The 26049-nt window shown below is 35.1% G+C and overlaps 1 protein-coding gene across 7 annotated transcripts in view; it reads left to right on the top strand.

The window, feature by feature from the left end:
• RALGAPA1 (Ral GTPase activating protein catalytic subunit alpha 1) overlaps positions 1-26049 on the top strand; it is a 280983-nt gene that overhangs the window by 123631 nt on the left and 131303 nt on the right. For all 7 annotated transcript variants that reach the window (XR_009264389.1, XM_058738826.1, XM_058738825.1 and 4 more), the window contains 7 exons: positions 10914-11066; positions 13644-13837; positions 14078-14176; positions 14938-15093; positions 16504-16632; positions 19643-19768; positions 22561-22619. Coding sequence is in view for 6 of the 7 variants with exons in the window: in XM_058738826.1 (XP_058594809.1) it covers positions 10914-11066; positions 13644-13837; positions 14078-14176; positions 14938-15093; positions 16504-16632; positions 19643-19768; positions 22561-22619 (916 nt within the window). In the remaining variant the exon portion in view is untranslated. The remainder of the gene's footprint in view (positions 1-10913; positions 11067-13643; positions 13838-14077; positions 14177-14937; positions 15094-16503; positions 16633-19642; positions 19769-22560; positions 22620-26049) is intronic.

Raw genomic sequence — 26049 nt, 5'->3', positions numbered from 1 at the left:
GATGTTTAAATGATAACCAAAAGTAGTTGAGAAGTACTATCTCTTTTTCATCATCTTTCAGAGTTAGCCTAGATTTTTATAGATTTCTTTGGCAAAGTATTTGTTATAGAAACTGTAAGGAATACTGCCTAGTAGAAGGGCCTACTTACTAATATACCAATATTCTATGTTCATACAACAGTAAATTATTCTTTTCAGCAATTTTTAAAATGCAGTTAAATATATGATGAGTAGAATCCAAGAAATTTACTCATGAAATGCAGGGTCACATTATTGCAAGGTTAGTGCAGTGACCAGAGGGATCCTGAGCAGTTTCTAGCTCATAGTTCAGTGGTTCCATTCTGTGATCCAAATTCATTCTGGTTCTCACTGTAGTTTGATGCCTTTTGATGGGTGATTCCAGTTTAGGTATCAATATTGTATCCTGTGGTTCATTGGAACTTGCAAGACTAAATACTGATTTCTGCTTGTCTGAATTTGTCAGGCACGGTTCCTCAGCCACATCAAACATGAAGTTTGACCAGTGGAATCCTTGATGGGCAGAAACCCATCCTTTGTTTTCCCATCTTACCCCTTCTTTTCCACTTCCTATCAGGATTACTAAGAACTGTAACCTGCCCCATTAAAGAATAGAGACTGAGTGGAGGACAGGAGCCAACTGAGTTAGATCATAGTCCCATTATTACAGAATTTAAATGACTCAGAGAGAAATACTAGGGAAAATTCTTATTTTATAGTAAACACCTGTTATTGTAGTTGTTTTTAAAATAAGATGTTCAACATTACTAGTAGAGAATGTAAATAAAAACCACGAGATACCACTATACATATAATTAAACAACTGAAGTTAAAAACACTGATAATACCAAATATTGAAGAGGATGTAGAACAACTGGGAGTATCATGTCACTCATGGGAATGCAAAATGGTAAGGTTTCTCTGCCAAAATATGCCAGTGTCTTTTAGAAGTAAACATGCATTTACCTCATGACTATTACTAGGTATTTACCTCTGGCAGCTGTATTTGGAACTTCATGACAGCATTATTCACAGTAGCTAAAAATTCAAAACAGCTCAAGCGTCCAGCAACTAGTGAATGGATAATCAAATTGTAGTCATTCACTGAATATTCATTGGAATAGGACTCAGAAAAAAAAAAAAAAAAAGATTAACATATGTGAAACCATAGCTGATTCTCAAAAACATGCTAGATGAAAGAAGTCAAATACAAAAGACTATATATCGTACTTTATTATTCCATGTATAGGACATTCTAGAGAAGACAAAACTATAGTGATAAAGGTCAGTAATTACTTGGGGGGGGGGTGGGAGTCAGCAGGGGATCAACTGCAATTGGGCACAAGAAAGCTTTTCGTGCTGATGGACATTTCTTTGTTTCAATTGTGTTATTGATTATGGACTGCATACAATTGCCAAATTAATATAACTGTACAGTTAAAATGGGTGACTTAAAAAACTAAATGTGGAAGTTTATTTTCTACAGTCACACAAATTTTAATACTATCAAAACTCTAGATATTTGGACAGTGTAAAGAGTTAATGAACTTTGAAAAGAATGGACTTTCAAAGTAGAAATAATAAAATGGCTGAGAAGTTTTTTAACTGATTTAGAGATCCACTGTACAACCCTCCCAGTCTGTGACTCAAAAGAATCCCACCAATACGTGTCCCTTAATCTGGGGACCATCTATTTTGAAGGAGGAGTTAAACATCATGCTCTCCAGTAAACTACATGGGTTTCTTATAGTTTTCTTAAAGCCCTCAGACTATTAATCAGACTGTGATGTTTTCAAAAGACTACAGTATGTTAAAGAAGTCTGACCTCACTTTTTCTTTTTTATTTATCTTTAGTCATCAAAACTGGAGTTCCCCACAACAATTCTAAAAACTTAATATATAAAGAGAACTTGTTTTAGGCCTTTTGCCTCAATGTGAGTTTTGGATAATTGAACTTCAAAGAATTTTTAACATGTATATAACCTATATTTACTACACATGGTGACCATTTCTAGGACTCTACTAGAAGTTTTATAAGGAATTCTGTTCTTGATTAGTGCCACTTGTAATAGTGTAAGGGTGTTTAAGAAACTAAAGCAGTTCATGGATCAAGTTCTAATTAAAAGATAAAATTCAGCAAAGAGTACAACAGCATATAATCAATATACAAACTATTCAACACACTTTGATTATTTTCTCAAGTATATTTTGCATATATTCTCACAGTTAACTTTTTAAGAATAGCTGTGTTCTATCAAAGGGATGTTAATAGTCATGAAATCTTTTATTTTCCTGTAATATTTTCAGAAATTATAGCAGAAACTTAATATAGGAGATAAAAATTTAATGGATAAATATTAATATAGCAATACTTATATTTTAAAAACACATTCTTTAAGAGGAGAACACCTTTAAGTCAGGTGTTCTAGATTGTTACTAATAAAGTTAAAGACAGTAATGATTCACTAATAGGTAATCTTAATAAAAAATTACTTAAGTTTTAATTCTAAAAAATGAATCAGATTTTTATGGATGAAAATAATACATGGAAGTAAGAGAAATAGATTTGTATTACAAAGCACTTGACTAAGGCTGATGATTTTTTAAATGTTTATTTTTTATTTTTCAAAATGTTTATTTTTGAGAGAGAAAGACAGAACGTGAGCAGGGGAGGAGCAGAGAGAGAGAGGGAGACATAGAATCTGAAATAAGCTCCAGGCTCTGAGCTGTCAGCACAGAGCCTGATGTGGAGCTTGAACTTGGGAATGGTGAGACTGTGACCTGAGCTGAAGTTGGACATTCAACCAACTGAGCCACTCAGGCGCCCCCCCCCCTTTTTTTTTTTTTAGTTTTGAGAGAGAGAAAGGCAGGGAGGGAGGGAGGGCAGGCGCATGCGCTGGGGAGGGGCTGAAAGAGAGGGAGACAGAGAGTTGAACCAGGCTCCAGGTTCCGAGCTGTCAGCACAGAACTCAACGCAGGGCTCGAACTTATGAACCACAAGATCATGACCTTAGCTGAAGTCGGACGCTTAACCAACTGAGCCACTCAGGCGCCCCTGATGATTTTTTTGTCGTGTACTTATAAAATATTTGATGAGTATTAAGGAGGTTGTTTTCATTATGCCCTCAATAGTTTGTGTTTGTACTAAAGTATAGAATTTTTACATTTCTGTAGCTACCTTTTAACATACGATTTTGTGCCATATGAATTTACTCCAAATCTCAAATGAAGGAAAGGAAATTGACTACCTACTGTGTATCATAATTGAGCCTAAATGAAATCATGATTATCATTCAGTAAGGGATTCTTAGCATTATACATTCTTTTTAAGGCATTTCTTGTGTTATATTTAAACATTTGTATAAACAGTGTGGAATGACACATTTGTGGAATTAAAATAATACAAATACATAATTTATTTACTTGGTTTTTGCTTTACTGTATAAAAGGAGGTAACAGGGACAGAGTTTTAGAATTATTGAGTCCAGAATATTGATATTTCATTGCTAGAAAGAAGCTTAAATAAAAAGACCAAATACATATTTTTTAATTGAGGCATGATTGCATACAATATTATATTAGTTTCAGGTGTACAACATACAGTGATTTGACAAAAGTTAATACAGTGTTATTGACTATATTCCCCATTCTGTACCTCACTTCCCCATGACTGTTTACTTATTTTATAACTAGAAGTTTTTACTTGATAATTTCCTTCCTCTTCCATGCCCCCCTCTCCTTTGGCATGGCAGCTACCAGTCAGTCCTCTGTATCTATGAGTCTGGATTTTGTTCTGTTTGTTTTGTTTTTTAGATTCCACATAAAAATGTAATCATATGGTATTTGTCTTTTTCCGTCTAACTTATTTCACTTAGCAAAATCCCCTCAAGGTCCAGCCACGTTGTCGCAAATGGCAAGATTTCATTCTTTTTTTGTGGTTAGGTAGTATTCTTTTGTATGTATAAGTCACATGTTCTTCATCCAGTTCATCCATCAATGGACACTTAAGTTGCTTCCATACCTTGGCTATTGTAAATAACGCTGCAGTGAGCATAGGGGAGCAAATATCTCTTTGAATTAGTATTTTTGTTTTCTTTAGATAGATATCCAGTAGTAGAATCGCTAGATCATAGGGTAGCTCTATTTTTAATTTTTTTTTAATATGTAATATATTGTCGAATTGGTTTCTTAAATTTTTTTTTAATGTTTATTTATTTTTTGAGACAGAGAGAGACAGAGCATGAACGGGGGAGGGTCAGAGGGAGGGAGACACAGAATCTGAAACAGGCTCCAGGCTCTGAGCTGTCAGCACAGAGCCCGACGCGGGGCTCGAACTCACGGACCGTGAGATCACAACCTGAGCCGAAGTCGGACGCTTAACCGACTGAGCCACCCAGGCGCCCCACAAATTGGTTTCTATACAACACCCAGTGCTCATCCCAACAGGTGCCCTCCTCAATACCCATCACCCACCCTCCCCTCCCTCCCACCCCCCATCAACCCTCAGTTCTCAGTTTTTAAGAGTCTCTTATGTTTTGGCTCCCTCCCTCTCTAAACTTTTTTTTTTTTTTCCCTTCCCCTCCCCCATGGTCTTCTGTTAAGTTTCTCAGGATCACATAAGAGTGAAAACATATGGTATCTGTCTTTCTCTCTATGACTTATTTCACTTAGCATAACATTCTCCAGTTCCATCCACGTTGCTACAAAAGGCCATATTTCATTCTTTCTCATTGCCACGTAGTACTCCATTGTGTATATAAACCACAATTTCTTTATCCATTCATCAGTTGATGGACTTCTAGGCTCTTTCCATAATTTGGCTATTGTTGAAAGTGCTGCTATAAACATTGGGGTACACGTGCTTCTATGCATCAGCGTTCCTGTATCCCTTAGGTAAATTCCTAGCAGTGCTATTGCTGGGTCATAGGGTAGATCTATTTTTAATTTTTTGAGGACCCTCCACCCTGTTTTCCAGAGCGGCTGCACCAGTTTACGTTCCCACCAACAATGCGCATGGGTTTCCTTCTCTCCACATCCTTGCCAACACTTGTTATTTTCTTCTCTTTCTGATAATAATCATTTTGACAGGTGTAAGGTAATATCTCATTGTGGTTTTGATTTACTTCCTTGATATTTAGTGATGTTGAGCATCTTTTCATGTGTCTTGAAATATATCTGTTCAGATCCTCTGACCATTTTTAATCAGATTGTTTTTTATTGAGTTATATGAGTTCTTTATATATTTTGGTTATTAGACCCTTTTCAGATACATGATTTGCAAATATCTTCTCCAATTCAGTATGTTCCCTTTTTGTTTTGCTGATGGGTTTCTTCAGTGTTTAGAGGCTTTTTAGTTTGATATAGTCCCACTTGTTTATTTTTGCTTTTGTTTCCGTTGCCTGAGGAGGCATCTAAAAACCATTGCTAAGACCAATGTCAGGAAGCTTGATGCCTGTGTTTTCTTCTAAGAGTTTTATGGTTTCAGGCCATATGATCAAGCCTTTAATCCATTTCGAGTTGATTTTTGTATATGATACAAGATAGTGGTGCAGTTTCATTTGTTTACACATGGCTGTCCGGTTTTCACAACACCATTTATTAAAGAGACTATCCTTTCCCCATTGTATATTTTACCCTACTTTGTTATAAATTAATTGACCATATATGTATGGGTTATTTCTAGGCTCTCTGTTCTCTTAATCTTGATTTTTTATGCCAATACCACACTGTTTGAATTACTACATCTTTGTAGTATAGTATGAAACAGGGAGCAGGATATCTCCAGCTTTGTTCTTTCTCAAGATTGTTTTGGCTATTCAGTCTTTAGAATTTTAGAATTATTTGTTCTAGTTCACTAACAAATGCTATTGGTATTTTGGTAGCGATTGCATTGAATCTGTACATTGCATTGGGTGATATAGACGTTTTAATGATATTAATTCATTAATATCTGTGAGCATGGAATATCTTTCCATTTATTTGTGTCTTCTTCCGTTTCTTTCATTTGTGTTTTATAGTTTTCAGTATATAAGTCTTTTACCTCCTTGGTTAAATGTATTCCTAGGTATTTTTTGATGTGATTATAAATGAGTTTTTTTTTTTTAATGTTTATTCATTTTTGAGAGAGAGAGAGAGAGAGAGAGAGAGAAACAGAGCGTGGCCGGGGAGGGGCAGAGAAAGGGAGACAACAGAATCCGAAGCAGGCTCCAGGCTCTGAACCGTCAGCACAAGCCTGACGCAGGCTTGAACTTGCCAACTGTGAGATCATGACCTGAGCCCAAGTCGGACACTTAACCGACCGAGCCACCCAGGCACCCATTTATTTCTGTTTTTAATGGTTCATTATTAGTGTATAGAAACACAGATTTTTTTTAAAAAACATATTTTGTATTCTGCCATTTTCTGTATTCATTTATTCTAACAGTTTTTCGGTAGAATCTTAAGGGTTTCGTATATGCAATCTGCATGGAGTGACAGTTTTAATTCTTCCTTTCCAGTTTGTGTGCCAGTTATTTTTTTTTCCTTTTTACCTAATTGCTCTGGCTAGGACTTCCAATACTTTGTTGAATAAAAGACAAAGGCATCTTTGTCTTGTTCCTGATCTTAGAGGAAAAGCTTTCACGTTTTCACCATGGAATATGATGCTCGTTTGTCATATATGACCTTTATTATCATATTGAGGTACCTTCCCTTTATACCTAGTTTGTTGAAAGGTTTTTATCATCAATGGGTGTTGAAGTTTGTTCAGATACTTTATCTACTGAAATAATCATATAATTTTTTTTAATTTAATTTTTTTTTTTTTTAATTTACATCCAAATTAGTTAGCATATAGTGAAACAGTGATTTCAGGAGTAGATTCCTTAATGCCCCTTACCCATTTAGCCCATATCCCCTCCCACAGTCCCTCCAGTAACCCTCAGTTTGTTCTCCATATTTGAGTCTCTTCTGTTTTGCCCCCCTCCCTGTTTTTATATTATTTTTGTTTCCCTTCCCTTATGTTCATCTGTTTTGTCTCTTAAAGTCCTCATAGGAGTGAAGTCATATGATATTTGTCTTTCTCTGACTGACTAGTTTCACTTAGCATAATACCCTCCAGTTCCATTCACATAGTGGCAAATGGCAAGATTTCATTCTTTTTGATTGCCGAGTAATACTCCATTGTGTATATATACCACATCTTCTTTATCCATTCATCTATTGATGGATATTTGGGCTCTTTCCATACTTTGGCTATTGTTGATAGTACTGCTATAAACATGGGGGTGCATGTGTCCCTTCAAAACAGCACACCTGTATCCTGTGGATAAATGCCTAGTAGTGCAATCATAGAGTAGTTCTATTTTTAGTTTTTTGAGGAACCTCCATACTGTTTTCCAGAGTAACACCAGCTTGCATTCCCACCAACAATGCAAAAGAGATCCTCTTTCTCTGCATCCTTGCCAAAATCTGTTGTTGCCTGAGTTGTTAATGTTAGCCATTCTGAGGGGTATAAGGTGGTATCTCATTGTGGTTTTGATTTGTATTTCCCTGATGATGAGTGATGTTGAGCATTTTTTCACGTGTCGGTTGGCCATCTGGATGTCTTCTTGGAGAAGTGTCTATTCATGTCTTTTGCCCATGTCTTCACTGGATTATTTGTTTTTTGGGTGTTGAGTTTGATAAGTTCTGTATAGATTTTGGATACTGACCCTTTATCTGATATGTCATTTGCAAATATCTTCTCCCATTCTTCCGGTTGCCTTTTAGTTTTGCTGATTGTTTCCTTCACTGTGCAGAAGCTTTTTATTTTGATGTCCCAGTAGTTCATTTTTGCTTTAGTTTCCCTTGCCTCCGAAGATGTGTTGAGTAAGAAGTTGCTGCGGCCAGGATTAAGGAGGTTTTTGCCTGCTTTCTCCTCTAGGATTTTGATGGCTTACATTTTGATGGCTTACATCCTGTCTTACATTTAGGTCTTTCATCCATTTTGAGTTTATTTCTGTGTATGGTGTAGGAAACTGGTCCAGATCCATTCTTCTGCATGTCGCTGTCCAGTTTTCTCAGCACCACTTGCTGAAGACACTGTCTTTATTCCATTGGATATTCTTTCCTGCTTTGTCAAAGATGAGTTGGCCATGTGTTTGTGGGTCCATTTCTGGGTTCTCTATTCTGTTCCATTGATCTGAGTGTCTGTTCTTGTGCCAGTACCATACTGTCTTGATGATTACAGCTTTGTAGTATAGCTTGAAGTCTGGGATTTTGAGGCCTCCAGCTTTGGTTTTTCAAGATTGCTTTGGCTATTTGGGGTCTTTTCTGGTTCCATACAAATTGTAGCATTATTTGTTCCAGCTCTGTGAAGAATGCTGGTATTACTTTGATAGGGATTGCATTGAATATGTAGATTGCTTTGGGAATAATCATATAATTTTTATCTTTTGTTAATGTGTATCACATTGGTCAATTTATGGATATTGAACCATGTTTGTCTCCCTGGAATAAATCTCACTTGATCATGGTGTATGATTGTTTTTATGTGTTGTTTTAACTCAGTTTATTGATATTTTGTTGAGGATTTTTGCATCTGGGTTTATTAGGGATATTGGCCTATAATTTTCTTTCTTTTTTTTTTTTTAATGTTTATTTATTTTTGAGAGACAGGGGGGCAGACTGCAAGCAGAGGGAGGGGCGGAGAGAGAGGAAGACACAGAATCAGAAGCAGGCTCCAGGCTCTGAGTTGTTAGCACAGAGCCTAATGCGGGGCTCGAACTCAAAAACCGTGAGATCATGACCTGAGCCGAAGTCAGTCGCTTAACTGACTGAGCCACCCAGACGCCCCTATAATTTTCTTTTTTTTGTGATGTCCTTGTTTGGTTGTGGTATGAGGATAAAACTGGCCTTGTAAAATGAGTTTGAAAGTTTTTTCCTCTTCAATACATGGAAGAGTTTAAGAGGGATGGGTGTTAAGTATTCTTTCAATGGGAGAATTCATGAATGAAGCTGTGTGGTCCTGGACTTTTGTTCATTGGGAGATTTTTGATTTTGGATTCAATCCCCTCACTAGTGATTGGTCCATTCAGATTTCTGTTTCTTCATGATTCAGTCTTGGAAGATTATAAATTTCTAGGAATTCATCCATTTCCTCTAGGTTGTATTTCTGTGGTATTGGTTGTAATGTGTTTTCTTTCTTTTCTGACTTTGAGTTCTATCTTGTTTTTCTTATGTGTTTAGGTCATTTTTATCTTTTCAGAGAACCAGCTCTTAGTTTCATTGATCTCTTTTATTGTCTTTTTAGTCTCTATTTCATTTATTTCTGTTCTGATCTTTATTATTTCTTCTCTTCTACTAACTTTGGTTTTTGTCCTTTTTTTTCCTCTAGTTTGCCTAGGTATGAAATTAAATTGTTTACTTGAGATTTCTCTTTCCTTGAGGTAGACCTATATTGCTATGACCTTCCCTCTTAGAACCATTTTTGCTGCATTCCATAGATATTGGTATGTCATATTTCTGTTTTCATTTGCTTCTATGTATTTTTTAATTTTTCCTTTAATTTTTCACTCACTTTGTCGGTATTTGGAAACATATTTAATCTCTGTATTTGTAGTTTTTCTAGTTTTCTTCTGGTAGTTGATTTCTAGTTTCATATTGTTGTGGTCTGAAATGATTTCAGTCTTGTTGAATTTAGTAAGACTTGTAAGACTTAACATGTGATCTATCCTGGAGAATGTTCCATGTACACTTGAGAAGAATAGGTATTCTGCTCCTGTGGATGGAATGTTCTGAACATATGAGTTAAGTCCATCTAGTCTAATCTGTCATTTAAGGCTGATCTTTCTTTATTAATTTTCTGTTGAAAGGTCCTGATATTTTAGCGGCTTGCTTGGTAGTAGCATCACCTCACTACAACTACCACAAAGTGTTAAATAAGTATTAATTTATGCTATACATAATTTAAATTAACATGAGTTTCTGCTATGTACCAGACACTACACTAGGCACTGGCAATAGTTCAGTATATAATGTAGATACAGTCCCTGTTTTTACAGAGTTTCTGCATTAGTGAAGATATTTAAAACTAAACAGTGTGTTTCAAGTCAGTGTTATAAGTGGTATAATGGGGAAGTACAAGTGCATATGGCAGAGACTCCTTATTCACACTGGGTAGGTCAACAGTGGGTAGGCTTCTCAGGAAGAAGTGTCTAAAGTAAGACCTGAAAAATAAAAAGAAGTTAACCAGACCTATAAGAACAGGATTATGGCTCCATGCAAAAGAAAAACATGTGGAAAAGGCTAGCTCTGTGGCTAGAACTTAAAAGTAACAGGGGAATTATGGAGTGATCAGAAAGTTGAAGAACGACTGGAAAACCCACTAATAAGTTTGGGCTTATGCTATGGCCAGTAAAGAGCCATAGAATATTTTAAGTAAGTAAGTAACATCTGATTAATTTTTAGATCTTTTTGCCGCCTTATGAAGAATGGACTGGGAGGAAGGAATAGGAGTAAGAGGGAGATTGACGACTGGGGACCATCAGGGACCACCATAAACCAGGCTAGCAATGATAGTAGCATATAGAGCCATGCAGAGCAAGTTCTTCTCAGGAATAGCCCCAGGTCTGAAGTAAGTGAAATAGAGTAGCAGTGGGTACTAGAGTTTCTCTAGCTGCATCAGGAATGGACATTATCACTTTCACAGATGGCTTCTATTAACTGATGTACCCAGTTCTGATTCCATTCTAGTACCCTGGAAGAAATCAAATGAGACCCCTAGATACAAAATCGTGTACAGTATTATGATTTTCTTTACCTCTTTGGCCTTTGATGCTTCTCAGTTGTATCTTATTGGGATTTTAAGCATTACATCTTAGGTAGAGAGTATTGAATATTCTCTTTATGGTAAGTTTATGAAATTATATTTACAGGTTCAGAAAGTGCTTCTCCAGTCCATTCAGCTCTGGGATCCAGGTCACAGACGCCTTCTCCTTCCACACTGAATATAGATCACATGGAACAGAAAGATCTGCAGCTTGATGAGAAGCTCCACCATTCTGTTCTTCAGACGCCAGATGACCTAGGCAATATTTGAAAATTAGATATTTGCCATTTTTCCTTTCAGGGCATTAGTGTTAGGAGATCTTAATTTAGACATCTTAAACTTTTGATTAGATAGAGTATTATTATAAGTCTTCTGAACTTTTGTGAGTCTTTTGGAAATTTGTTACTTAACATTTTTTCTTGCTCTTAAAAATATTTATAGTCTAATATTTGTTGTATTATTATAGTTGACTACAGTCCTGGCATTAGTGATTGCATTATTTTTGTGTGTTAAATTATCATTTGATATTATGCCATTTCCTAAAGCAGGAAGTATTTTTAAGTAAATGTTAAAAGTGACTAGGAAACCTTAGAAACTGCAAGTTTTAATAAAAGTTATTTCTGCTGAGTCTTAAATAATGTAACAAGGATCAGGATAAAACGTCATTTTGCAATTATGCCCAAAACAATGAATAATATAAAATGCCAGTTTTCATTGGTGCTGCAGTACATTTACTCTCTATAACTTCTGGCCTTATAGTTTTAAGGTACTCATTCTCATAATATGCATTTATCTTGCAATTACATAACCCTTATGGTCTGATTTCTGGATTATTTTGGCCTTTTCTTTCCTCCTTTTGGCCTGCAGTTTTTAGTTCATCCTTGCTTTTAGTTTCTTTCCCCAACAGTGGGAAAAAATTTCTAACTTAGAGAAAAGTTACAAGACTAGTAAAATGAATACACATTAAGCCTTTAGATGAATTCACCAGTTGTTAATATTTTGCCACCTTATCTCTGTATCTACATACACACGTGCACAAAAACAACCCTGCCATCCCCCCCCCCCCTTTTATTTCCACGTAAGTTGGGGAGGATCAGAGGGAAAAGGAGAGAGAAAATCCCAAGCAGCCTCCACACCCAGAGCAGAGCCAGATGCATGGCTTGGTTGATATCATGACTCTGATATCATGACCTGAGCAGAAATCAAGAGTTGGAAGCTTAACTGACTGAGCCACCCAGGCGTGCCACTTTTCTTTCTTTCTTTCCTCCTTTCTTTCTTCTTTCCTTCCTGCCTTCTTGCCTTTCTGTCTGTCTTTCTGTCTTATTTCGTCTGTCTTTCTTTCTTTCTTTCTTTCTTTCTTTCTTTCTTTCTTTCTTTCTTTCTTTCTGTTTATCTTTCTTGAGCTATTTAGTAGTGAATTGCAAATTTTAGACCCTTTACACCTAAACACTTTAGTGTTTCCTGTATAACCACATTGTAATGGTCACATTCAGCATATTTAACATTGAAACATCACTGCAATTTTTTTTTAATGTTTGTTTATTTTTGAGAGAGACGGAGGGAGAGAAAGAGAGAGAACATGAGTGGGGGAGAGGTAGAGAAAGAGAGGGAGACAAGAATCTGAAATAGTCTTCAGGCTCTGAGCTGTCAGCACAGAGTCCCAATGTGGGGCTCACACTCAGGAATGGTGAGATCATGACCTGAGCTGAAGTTGGATGCTTAACTGACTGAACCACACAGGTGCCCCCATTACTGCAGTTTGTAATCCAAAGTCAAATTTCCCCAGTTGTTTCAGTAGGAATATCTTTTATAGCTACACCACACCACTACCAGCCCAATTCAGGATTCAAAGGAGGATCACACATTGTTGCTGGCTTTGCCATTATTTAAAATTTTGTTTTTGAGAGGGATAAGTTAGAGACAAATCAGTTGATTTTTCACCATATTGTGAAGGTTCCATAGAGTAGGGAGATGTTAACGGTGATGGCTAAAACTACAGTGTTTTTTTTTCTTTTATTTCAATGAGCTTACACCAGATGGTTATTTTTTATTATTATGAAAGACTAGTAACTTTTTTATAATACAATCATTGTATACTTTATGTAGAAAGAGAAAAAAAGTTAAACATTAGGCATAAAGGATGTGCATATATTAAGAATGAACTTGTAAATTATGAGTACATTGAGATATTATCAAGTAGGAATAATCTTAGTAATGATTTCGCCTTTTCTGTTATATACACTGAATAGAATAATGGGTGTTTTTTAAGTTGGAGGAGACCTATAATGATATTTAGCTAAACCATCTATTTCATAGTGAGAAGTATAGCATTAGGTTATTAAATAATTTGTGTGACATCACATAATAACAGTAATATCCCTTTTAATGCTAAGCCTGATTTAGTTTTGAAATATAGAAATACATTTGTTTGGAAGTTTTAAGTACAAAGAAATAGGCTTATGAAGACTTCCTACAAGATCTGCTTTCAGCTGCGATCTTCTATTAATTTGATGATACAACCTGAAGTAGTCATTTGATAAAGAGAGAGTATGTACTTACACATATGATCTTTATGTCAACCATATACTTCTCTATCAGCATCATTTCCTCCTTAGATAAATCCTAGTACAAGTTCCATTGAATAAGTAATTATTGCCATAATATGGAATCACAAACTGGTGAGGTTTTGATCTTATTAGGAAAAAATAACACTAGTGCCTATTGACATTTTTTAAATTTGCTTTTATAGATATTTAAGATTGTTAATTTGAGTCTTTCTTGTTTTTGTGATTCTTTAGAAAAATTACTAACACCAACGTATTGGTTTATTTTATAGAAATCAGTGAATTTCCATCTGAATGTTGTAGTGTGATGGCAGGGGGTACACTCACAGGATGGCATGCTGATGTTGCTACTGTAATGTGGCGAAGAATGCTAGGCATTTTGGGAGATGTCAACGCTATTATGGATCCTGAAATACATGCCCAAGTTTTTGATTACCTCTGTGAGCTTTGGCAAAATCTAGCTAAGGTAAAAAAAAGAAAAAAAGAAAAGTTTAAGAATTCGTGGAAGCCTTAGACCACATTGCCCCTCCCCCCCCCCGCCCCCCCCACCTCCTTACTATAAACTAGTTCCTGGCAGGGTAAAGTCACTGAACCATGTTTAAATATATAGTTAGTGATAGAAATTGGACTTGAACTCAGGTTTAAGCTAAAACAAACTGGAAGAACAGTTTTCATAGATTTGTTGCATTTTATTTGAAAATTACAGATTAGAGATAATCTTGGCATTTCAACTGATAACCTGACCTCCCCTTCACCACCAGTTTTGATTCCTCCACTGAGAATTCTTACACCTTGGCTTTTCAAGGTAAGCTTAATATATAAAAATCTATAATTTAAAAGTTTCATTTAATAAATACATATGTAATCTGTTTTAAACATTTAATTCTTTAACTTTTGTATAGTTTTCTCAAACACTTGGTTTGTGACTTGTCATTCATTACGGGTTATGTAGAGAGGAAAACGGGCATAGCATAATTATTATACTGGTGCATCATTTTTATTTAATAAAACAAAAGTGAATATAGAAAATTATGTTTTAATTGTATTTAAGTGAAGTATAAATCTCGAATTTGTATCAAAGAATATGCTGTGTACTTTCATTGTTTTAGTTTTTAAGTTTATTTATTTTGAGAGAGAAAGAGTGAGCAGGGGAGGGGCAGAGACAGAGGAAGAGAGAGGGAGAGAGAGAGAATCCCAAGCAGACCCCATGCTATCAGCACAGAGCCCAATGTGGGGTTCGATCTCACAAACCATGAGATCATGCCCTGAGCCAAAACCAAGAGTCAGATGTTTAACCAGCTGAGCCACCCAGGCACCCCTACTTTTGAAGTTTTAATTTTTTTAAGTGTCATTTGATACATTTGGTGCATTTTCCTAAATGAAACAGTGTGTGGTTATTCATAACCTATGTTGTATCATTTTAATGATAACAATAGTTTCAGTAATCCTGATATTTCAATTCATTAAGAAATTGGGCCAACATAAAAATAAATGAAAGCAAATATATCGCTTGCTGTATCACTTTAACAGTATTTGAGTATTAAAATCAACATCTTTAAATTGTAGGCAACCATGTTGACTGATAAATATAAACAAGGTAAATTACACGCTTACAAACTTATTTGTAATACAATGAAAAGAAGACAAGATGTTTCTCCAAATAGAGATTTTCTAACACATTTCTACAATATAATGCATTGTGGATTACTTCATATTGATCAGGTAAATATATACTTTATAACCAATTGCTTTATAAGTTTACCTTTGATTCTTGATTATTTAACTCTTTTAAGGTCTAGAATTAAAAATAGTCTTATGTAGTCATTTATAAGTTTCTTTGATTTTGTAACCTCATTTGTTCTTAAGACATAGTTGAAAAGCTGTTATGTTAGGGGATTGACTTGATTATTAAATGTGTCTTTCCTAAACATAGTTGAAAAGCTATTAATTAGGGGATTGATTTGATTATTAAATGTATCTTTCCTCTAATGTTGTAACAACTAGTTTGCTTCTTTAAAGTATTAAACCATCTTTTGCTTAGACTGACTACATCTTATTTTAATGTCCTAATGTACTTATTCTTGGGTGTTTTGTAATTGTTACTTAATAATTGGCACTAGAGGCATGTGGATATGCTCATCTAGTAGTGAAATAGAGGATTTTTCTTCTCTAAGAGCTAGCCCATCACATTTTCTTATTTCCATAGATTGTATTAGCACAGTGACAATTATATTGACTTGGCATTTGTATCAATATAATCGTTACATTAGAAAGTCAAAAATTTGACTGTAGAACATTATTTCAAGGGTCTTGATCCTGGCCATAAAACTGGAAGAAAAAAAAAAACAAAAAACCGGAAATAATCACAAAAAACTGTGGGAGGTTGTGAGTCATAGTAATGAAACATTTTTATCATAATGTGGTTAAATTTCACTTGCAGTTGATTTAAAGATCATTAAATTAATATTGAAAGAAGTAGTTATGTCTCTCCTCCTGAAAAGCGAAAATACTACCTGCATTAATTTGAAATAATTACAGTTTTCTACCTTATAAACATGTCTCAAACAAAATGACGATCTTAGTTATTGACAAAGAGACCTTTTGTTTAAGATAAATCAGATTGAGTAATACAGTGTAAAACACTGCATCCTCATGGTAAATTCCAAAGGCTGGATATTTTTCATCAAAGGACTTCAGTTGATCTAATAAAGAGAATATCTCCAGTTGCCACATAATAGGTTATGCAGTTTTAAAGATCAGAGATATCATATGGAAGCAAATGGATGAGAGAAGGAACTACTCTGCAGTTCAGTTTTATAACACTTGAGCTTTATATTTTCAACCCCTGAAGCAAAAAGCCTTCCATCTTGCTGTCTAGTGTGAAAAAAAAAAAAAAAAAATGCTGTATTGATGTCAGTTAAACAAATATGTTTTAAGTTTATTTTGCTTTGACAATATAATACCAAGCATGGATTATTTAGAAGAATTAAAATTAGTCTTTCCAGTGAGGCAGTGTATAGTAATTGCCTGTTTTATTATTTCATATGTTATATCTATTTTTAAGGGTATTGATTAGCTGATACCCAAGATTAATTTATGATATTCTTTTCCCCTTCTTTTCTTACTTCTAAGGATATTGTCAATACAATCATCAAGCACTGCTCACCTCAGTTTTTTTCACTTGGTTTGCCTGGTGCCACAATGCTTATTATGGATTTTATTGTAGCAGCTGGTAGAGTGGCTTCTTCAGCTTTTCTCAACGTAAGTTTTTATTTCCTGTTCTTTATAATATAACAGACTGTGGTTAAATAGGCTCGACTAACAAAGCAACAGAGAAGGAGCCCTTGTTAGTAAATTTAACAAGCTGATGATCAGGAAAACTTACAGTTTAATTGAAATTGCTTTTATTTTTTTAAGTAAAATTTGAAGTATAAGAAAGTACTAAAATTAGTTGATGGAATTGACACAGGAGCTATAAAAATGGATTAAAATCTGATAAGCAAAACAAAACTTAAAATTGAAGAAGTCTATGGAAACAAGTAGAGGCAGGGAAGAAACTAAAGAAAGGGCAGTGGGCCATAGCAAAAGAGAAGAAACAGATGAGATAATCCAGAAATACGCTCTAGGAGTAAACTCTAAACTCTGAAAAACATGTGAGGATTTTTCATAACAGTTACGGAACTATGGAGACAATGCCAAGTAACTGGTATAGTTGGAACACGTCCATATTTATGTAGCAGAGGTAAACTAAAGAGGAAGACAGTAGCTGGTTTATAGTGCTAGAGAGGTTAGATTTTATCCTCAGGAAAGAATGAGCAAACATTGAGGGATTTTACGCAAGGAGTGGCATGATCAAATTTACTATGAAAACAATTACTGTTCAGTAGACCAATTATTCTAGATGACTAGTCAGCACGTTTCCTGCACTTCTTTAAGGTTGTACAGGAGAGTGGCACCTGGGTGGCTCAGTTGGTTGAGTGTCTGACTTCAGCTCAAGTCATGATCTCAGTTTATGAGTTTGAGCCCCGCATTGGGCTTTACATTGACAGCACGGAGCCTGCTTTAGATTCTCTGTCTCCCTCTCTCTCTGTCTCTGCCCCTCCCCCTCAAAAATAAACATTAAAAAAAAAAAAAAAGATTCTGCGGGAGAATTAAACCCTGATGTCCTTAGGAATCCATTTTATGTGATTAAATTTACCTCCTGTGCATCTAGAAGGATACTAGTTCTGTAACATCCTTGGGAAAATTTTTAAAAATAGTTATTTTCTGTTTGTGTGGTTCATATGAGGAACACTTGTTGAGAAAAACTGCATAGGAAAACAAATCATTACAGGAATCAAACCTGACACCTCATCTCATCATAAAAGTTTAAGGTCAGTCTTTTCCTCTGGATGATGTTGAAGATACATAGTCTAAATCTTCCTCTTTGGATTCCATTTTAGATCCCATACACATCATCTTCCTTCCCTTAACGGGAAGCCCCTTTTCTCCCTCTGCCAGGCAGTTTACAAAATAACTAATTAGGTTTTACCTTTATTAATTATAGTCACATTATAAGTATGCTCCCATTATATCCACATACTTGAACATTCTCAGTTACCTTACCCATCTTTCAACAAAAACCCTTAGCTAATCTCTTTTTTTAAATTAAATATTGCGTTTTTTATCAGTTTCATTTTTATAACTAATTTTTTTTTTATTTAGAGACTTTAATTTTTTAAGTAATCTCTACACCCAATGAGGGGCTTGAATTTATAACCCCAAGATCAAGAGTCACATATTCTACTGACTGAGCCAGCCAGGTGTACCTACAGATAATTTTAAATTGGGATGGTGGCTACAAGCTTGCCCTACCCCTTTATGGTATTGTCTTTTATCTGCAAATAAGGATTTTTTTAAAATATGGAAATGAGGGGCGCCTGGGTGGCGCAGTCGGTTAAGCGTCCGACTTCAGCCAGGTCACGATCTCGCGGTCCGTGAGTTCGAGCCCCGCGTCGGGCTCTGGGCTGATGGCTCGGAGCCTGGAGCCTGTTTCCGATTCTGTGTCTCCCTCTCTCTCTGCCCCTCTCCCGCCCGTTCATGCTTTGTCTCTCTCTGTCCCAAAAATAAATAAAAAACATTAAAAAAAAAAAATTAAAAAAAAAAATATGGAAATGAGTTGTTTTGTTGATAATCATAATAGTACCACTCCACTGCCTCTATTAAAACAATTAGAAACATAAGGAGATCCTGTGGAAGATAGTGTCTTGTTTTATGTAAATAGAAGGATTATGTTTCTAGAAAATTTTTAAAGCATTTTTTTTGGTATTATTAAACATAATTCAATTCATAGATATTTTAGTAAGCAAAGAAATATATTAGTAAGTGGGTGTTGGTGGGCGTGCAAGAAGGTAGAAGAAGAAAAAGAAATGTTCAGTGCTGGGGCACCTAAGTGGCTCAGTCGGTTAAGCGTCTGACTCTTGGTTTTGGCTCACATCCTGATCTCATGTTTCATGAGTTCAAGCCCCAAGTCGGGCTCCACACTGACAGCACAGAGACTGCTTCAGATTCTCTGTCTCCCACTCTCTCTGCCCCTCTGCCACCCCCACTGTCTCTGTCTCTCAAAATAAGTAAATAAACTTTTAAAAAAAGAAAGAAATGTTCAGTGCTGATACTTCAGAAATGGCTTAATATATATATAGCTAAGAAAAAGAGGAAAAGTTACCTTCATCTGCAGGCCAACCATAAATTCTTACTTTGTTTTTAGTGAAGTACTATAGGCAATGCTTTTTTCACTTGGCATAATATTATAAAAACCGTCTAGACTAGTGCCTATTTCTTGAAGATACAATTAATGTTTTTATCCTTAGTTACTTTTATCCTTAGGTAGTAACAAATATAATCTAGTGACATTGAGTCATCTGCTCATTAGTACACTATGTTTTGTTGTGTGCGTTGCCTTTAAAATGAAAGTATGTATATTTTTTCTCAAAATTAGAGTAAATTTATGCTGTCAGCTAAGCTATATTCTTATTTGCAGTCCCATTAAGTGTGGCTGATTTCTGCTTAATTTGCTGTTCGTAAGGAGAGCTCTGCATTTACTGAGAATAGCAGTAGTTTATGTGCAAAGTATGGGTGAAAACCTCAATCTTTTTGTGTTGCTCCTTTCGTTTTTAATTGTGTCTTATGCTCTCACTTCTCTTTGTACTGTGGTTAGGTCATGAAGTAATTTTCTGGTAATTTAATGACATAGTCAAATACATTTTAAAGATTTAAAAAATCTGATACATAGGCACCAAGAGTGGAAGCACAAGTTCTTCTGGGATCCTTGGTTTGTTTTCCTAACTTATATTGTGAACTCCCTGCTCTCCATCCCAACATTCCTGATATTGCCATGTCTCAGTTTACAGATGTTAAGGTAAGAAATCAGTTGTGAATTTTTAGTATTTAAATGACTTTTTAGGTAATGTATGTTTGATAAAATTTGTGTTCTTCTCCTTTAGAAATCCACATAATCGTTAAAGAACGTTAGCCAGCTATACCCATCAGACACAAAGCTAGAATGTCTGTTAGGAGCATAGCCTTTTTTGTGTTGATAACTTCTTTGGAAATGTTTTCTCATTATTGAATCCATTCATATGCCAATATCATAGGATTCTTTTATTCGCTCACTGAACATTTATTGAAACATCCTATGACACAGATAGTAGGCTACTTCTAAGGCTCCTAAGATTGAGATGGTACTAAACCTGCAAATTTGACTCTCTCTCTCTCTCTCTCTCTCTCTCTCTCTCTCTCTCGTAATTTCCCAATGTGATGTATCAAACAATGTAATGGAAATATTCTGTTTTGCTGTAGGAAAGTGTGGAATTGGGGTGGGGATCTTATGTATCTGAGGCCTCATAGCTCCTCAGAAGTCATGCTGATAATTTTTTTTTTAACTTTGGTTTTCTCTGAAAGTTTTTCAATCCAGTTTTTGTCAGGAGTTCTGCATGTATTTTTCATGCCACCCATATTTCTCTTTACAACATTTATAACATCTATAATTACTTATTTAGTGTTTAGTTTATACTTCAGACAAACACCACAGTAGGTCCTATTTACCTAGTAAAAGGTCCTATTTACTGCTGTATCCTCAGAGTTTAATAGGCTGCTTGGCATCTGGGACTCCTGAAACATTTGTTAAACAAGTGACTTTCAGCCACACATAAAATTGCATTAGGTCAGTGCAGATTTACAATGACAATTAATAAAAACTATACCTTTGGTCTTCAGAGATGTCATATTTTTGGTTTCTTCTATTTTCAGAAGATCCTGAAGGTCAGGGATAGGTAGTAGTTTTTAAGTTTGTTAGGGATTAGCCTAGCTTACTACATATGATCTGCATTTCAGAGTGGACTTGTTCACTTCTGGCCATTGTATATAGGTAGTAATGGCTGAAATGATTAAAAAAATCAAACTTTGGGGAAGGGGTATTTCCAAAATAAAAGCTAATTCGGTTAATGATGAAGAAAGCAAAAAGCCTAGGAAAATGATAATTATTCTCATTCAGAAAAGTGAAGATTTAAGGGAAAGTTACATGCCACAGTGGTCATATGTAGTTTTCACATTTTCACTGAAAACCACTCCCTGCGTACTCTAAACTGCAGCCATATAGCCACATGGGACATACCATGCTGTTTTTCAATTCTGTGCCTTTGAAAACCCATTTCTTTCTGCCTAAAACATCATTATATAGACCTGGTTTCTTCTTCTTGTCTCTCTTAATCACTCAAACATAATCTTTGACCTTGATCATTTGTCAAAATCCTATTTACCTAAGACCCTTTTAGGTAAGTGAAGTCTTCTGTGACTTTCTGAAGTTAAAGTTAAGATACTGTTGTCTTAACCATCTGTTTCTTTCCAGCATTTAAGACAGGATCTAAGACATAGAAAGCTCTTGGGCTTAAATGGATAGCTTTCAAGTATCTATTAATTGCCAGCCACTGGGCTAGATGCTAAGTTTACAAAGATAAGTAGTTTACTACTCTTAAGGAGGTTACAATCTGTGTAGCTGATAAGTGCTCTTTGAATATATGAATGAATGAATGAATGATTATTTTTGAAAAAAAGGAACAAAGATTCTTAATCATCAAACCTAATGGCATTCTTGTTTTCCTTTCATTAGCCACTATAGTACTGGCCCAGTGTTGATGTTCCTGACTTCCGAAATCTCTTCAATTTTGACTTACGTTGCACAGATCTATCTTGATTTTCTTCTTGCTTCTCTAAATATTCTGTGACTCCTTAATAGACTAGTTTTCTTTCCCTGCTTGCTAAACATAAACTTGTTACAAGATCCTCTTTAGATAATGACTTTCTCTTTATTCTGCCTTTTGAATGTTTTATTCATTTACATAATTTTAACTATTATTTAGCACTTAACCCCAAACTCACATATTATCATGTTTTACAAATTATCAAAAAGAAGAAGCTTGCTTTTAAATGAATATTTCTCAGAGTTTTGAAACGATGTTCATACTTTTCAGCAATTAAATCTTTTTTCATTATAGTGAGCTTTTTATTACTCTTCTAATCAGGAAAAAGGATTCTTTTTTCGAAAATATGTATTTCGTTATAGATTTCAGAAATAATTTGTTTTAATTTGTGCTGCTCTAACAAGATACTACCAAAAAAAAAAAAATAGTACCGACTGGGTTGCTTATAAATGACATAAATTTATTCCTCATAGTTCTGATGGCTGAGATGTCCAAGATCAAGGCTCCAGCAAAGTTGTATTCTGGTGAGGGCTCTCTCGCTGGTGTATAGCTGGCACCTTCTCACTGTGTCTTCACAGAGTAGAAGGAGTTAGAGAGTTCTGTGGTGGTCTCTTTCATAAGAGCATTAATTCCATTCATAAAGTCTCCATCCTCATGACCTAATAAGCACCTCCTAATGCCATCATCTTTGGGGGTTAGGATTTTAACATAAGAATTTTGGGGGGACATAAACATTCAGACCATACCATTGTTTTATTTATTTAGCAAATTTTATGAATAATATTAGACTGTATTAAAAGTATATGGGTGAGAACAAAGACTTTTATTTCCTTGTTGTATCCCTAGCACCTGGCACAGTGTCTGGGCTCATAGTGGCCATTTAATAAATACTTGTTGAATGGATGAATGAATGAAATTTTAGTCATTACCATTATTTCTTCCTTTATTCTAGGAACTTATAATCAAAACTGTATTAAGCTCAGCAAGAGATGAGCCCTCTGGCCCTGCACGGTAGGTCAGATATCCTTAAGACTTGACATAACTATTCTGTTTTTGGAATCTTATTGTAGAAGTTGATTGAATTATTCAGCAGTCCAGATCGTTTCAAATACACAAAAGCTGTTTTGAATTATAAATCTAAGTTATTTATATTATTAAATACTTACTCTTTTCATGATTTGAATACAAACCTTCATTAATAAAATCCTAGGGGCACCTGGGTAGCTCATTCATTTAAGCATTTCACTTTGGTTCAGGTCGTGATCTCACGGTTTGTGAGTTCAAGGCCTGCATCGGGCTCTGTGCTGACAGCTCTGAGCCTGAAGTCTGCTTCACATTCTGTGTCTCCCTCTCTCTGCCTCTCTCTCTCTCTCAAAAATAAGTAAACATTAAAAAAAAAATCTTAAAAAAATAAAATCCTGGTCACCTTGTTCAGTGCCTTTACCTTCTATATCTGAAATGATTTAATTTTATTCAAGTACATTTTGCTTTCCCTTCACATTTTATTTGTCACTATCTCTTATGCAATACTTTGTAATGTACTAGTAATTACCCAATGAATATTTTTTAAGTTGAATTCAAAGGAAATATTTTTAATGTAGAAAAAAATAGGAAAATTTGTAAATATTTTATCAGGGTATTTTTTAAAAATAGAATATAAAAAGACTTTAGAATGTTTTCCCTTCTAAACATCTTGTTAAGAAGTGAAAACTGTCATTTTCTCTGTTTTACTAGACCTTTCCAGAAAGATGGAGATTTAAATCAGCAGGATACCAATAACACACCATGTTCCTTCTTTTCTCAAAAATATCATTAATTTATATTTTCTATTTCTTGGAGCTAATTCTAATACTATGTAATTAGCCTCAGTAGTAGTCTGCGTTCACTACTATTCTGACCTACATGTCTGGAATGCTTCCTCTTTTCCTAACATCTGCACATTTTTTTGACCCAAGGTTCTAAAAAATATGGATTATGGCTTTGACCATTTGGATTCTAATTGCAATTTAAACCTTTTAACAGCAACTAGAATTAATGTAAAATGAGCAGTTTGCTTAAATGAGACATAGCTCTAGCCTTTAATGCAGTTGGATATTTTTCTTAATAGCCAAGTTTAACTAGAAACAAATCTCTTTGAATAAATTCTTCTTTTACATTAGTTTCATTTTAATACTGGACAACTACTCTAGAAAATGACATTGTCTTTCCATTATTCCCGTATTTTCATTTCTGGTAGCCTTAACCCCAAATGTGATTATTATCAATATTATTTCTTTAACATTTGCTATGCTAATGATTAATAATGATAACCTTTTAAGTTTATAAGGATTTTCCTGTCAAATTGTTCCACTTAATCCTCATCACAATTCTAAGAAATTACTGGAATCATTATTCTTCCAACTTTACTAGCAAAAAACTGATGGCTTAGAAAACTAACATTTATTCTGTGCTAGGCACTGTTCTGAACACCTTATTACCTCATTTAATCTTTGCAACATTTCTAGGACATATGTGCAGTTTTTATCTGATTTTTTTATAGATGGGAGCCCAGAGAATTTAAATAATCTGCCCTATCATCCAGAAATGACAGACCCATGATTGCAACTCTGGCATTTTGTCTTCAGAGCCGTATCAGATATATAAGTAATAAGTGACAGAACCAGATTTGAACTTCGATCTTCAGATCCTAGATCTTCTGCCTTTTTTTTTTTCTTTTTTAAACTGTGTTGCCTCTCAAGTGAAAGAACATTGAAGCCTAAAACATAGCTGCCCGGAAGTAGACCTGGGAATCATTAACACATTAGCTTGTCTTGAGATTATAGGGAAATCCCAAAAGTTGAATATAAGTATTTTCTAAACTTGCTTTCCTTTCAGGAATGTGAGGTCTTAGAAGACCCCCAAATCTGACCAGGAGCACAGACTTGAGCCATACTGGGAATAATCTAAATTATTTGAATATCTTGAAGAATGTAGGAAACACACAAACATACACACACCCACACATGCACACACAAATTTGATCTTACCCCTCAATTATAAAAATGTCTGTTAAGCATTTTACTTCTGGTCTGTGTTAATTAGCTGCAATCATGAAGTTTATTATTACTGTAGGATTACAGTGCTTCCCACTGCTAAACCTGAAACTTGGTTATTTAGATCTAGAATATTTATAGGTGGGCAACAGTAGGGAAGAAATAAAGCAGTAGACTTCGCTTAGAAGACTTTATGGTAGTTTTTTTTTTTAATGTTTATTTATTTTTTTGAGATAGTGTGCAGGTGGGGAAGAGGTAGAGAGAGACAGGATCTGAAGCAGGCCCTGCGCTAAGAGCAGAGAGCCCAGTGTGAGACTCGAACCCACAAACCTGATCATGACCTGAACTGAGGTCTGACACTCAACTGACTGAGCCATCCAGGCATCCTTTGGTACTTTTGATAGTAAATAATTTATTAGCATTAACACTATGATAAACCGAAAGAAGACACTTAACTTCTGATCATCTGTGTTCAGGAAGAAAACAATTTCTGCATTGAATTGTTCTGAAATTTAGCATTCTACTGAAAAAATGTTAAGAATATCATCATGGGGAGGGGGACACCTGGGTGGCTCAGTCAGTTAAGCATCTGACTCTTGATGTCGGCTAAGGTCATGATCTCAAGGTTGTGAGATCGAGCCCTGTGTCAGGCTCCATGTTCTGCACAGATCTTGCTTGGGATTCTCTCTCTCCCTCTCTCTCTCTGCCCCTTCTCCACTTGTGTGTGCGTGCTCTTGCTTGCTCTCTCAAAATAAATAAATAAACTTTAAAAAAAGAGAAAAGAATGTCAGTATCAGGACATGCCAAGTATAGCAGAATACTAGAATGAGTTGACTTTTTAAGGAGTTGAGGGAACCAATATGTGCTTCATCAGAAGCTTATACTTGAACACACTAATGGAATTTTTACTGATTCTTTTACTGATTCTGATCATCTAATAAGTCCCTTCAAGCTGAAACTCAGTTGAAGTAGGGAAATGAAGTTTCACAAGACATTAGGGGATAGAAAAAATTATGCAAATTCTGTTTCTTTTGGAATCTCTTTACAAAACATATGAATTTTATTTGTATTGCCAATTTGTTTTAAAGAATTTATAGCTGGCTATGTTAGATTTAAGGGTTATGAAAATAATCTTTGACCCAGCAGCTTCATGTTTTCACTGAAGTTCATTGGGTGCTGTCAACAAAATCACACTTTCCTTTTTTGAAAGCAGGTTACATATTTGTTTGGGATGCTTTATGGCAATATCAATTTATTAATATAGATTTGTTAAAAAGATCCTGTGTGTTATCCCCTCCTATGAGATTGTTAGCAAATTATATTTGAAAATTAGGCTTTTAGTTAGGAGCCATGTGCTTTCCTCCTACTTTCTCTTGCTAAGAAGAGCTAATATACAGAGTAAAAATTGA

The sequence above is a fragment of the Neofelis nebulosa genome, chromosome 7 (assembly GCF_028018385.1).
Source record: "Neofelis nebulosa isolate mNeoNeb1 chromosome 7, mNeoNeb1.pri, whole genome shotgun sequence".
Taxonomy (NCBI): Eukaryota; Metazoa; Chordata; class Mammalia; order Carnivora; family Felidae; genus Neofelis; species Neofelis nebulosa.
Note: the sequence above shows the minus strand (reverse complement) of the source record. Positions and strands in the feature narration are given on the sequence as shown.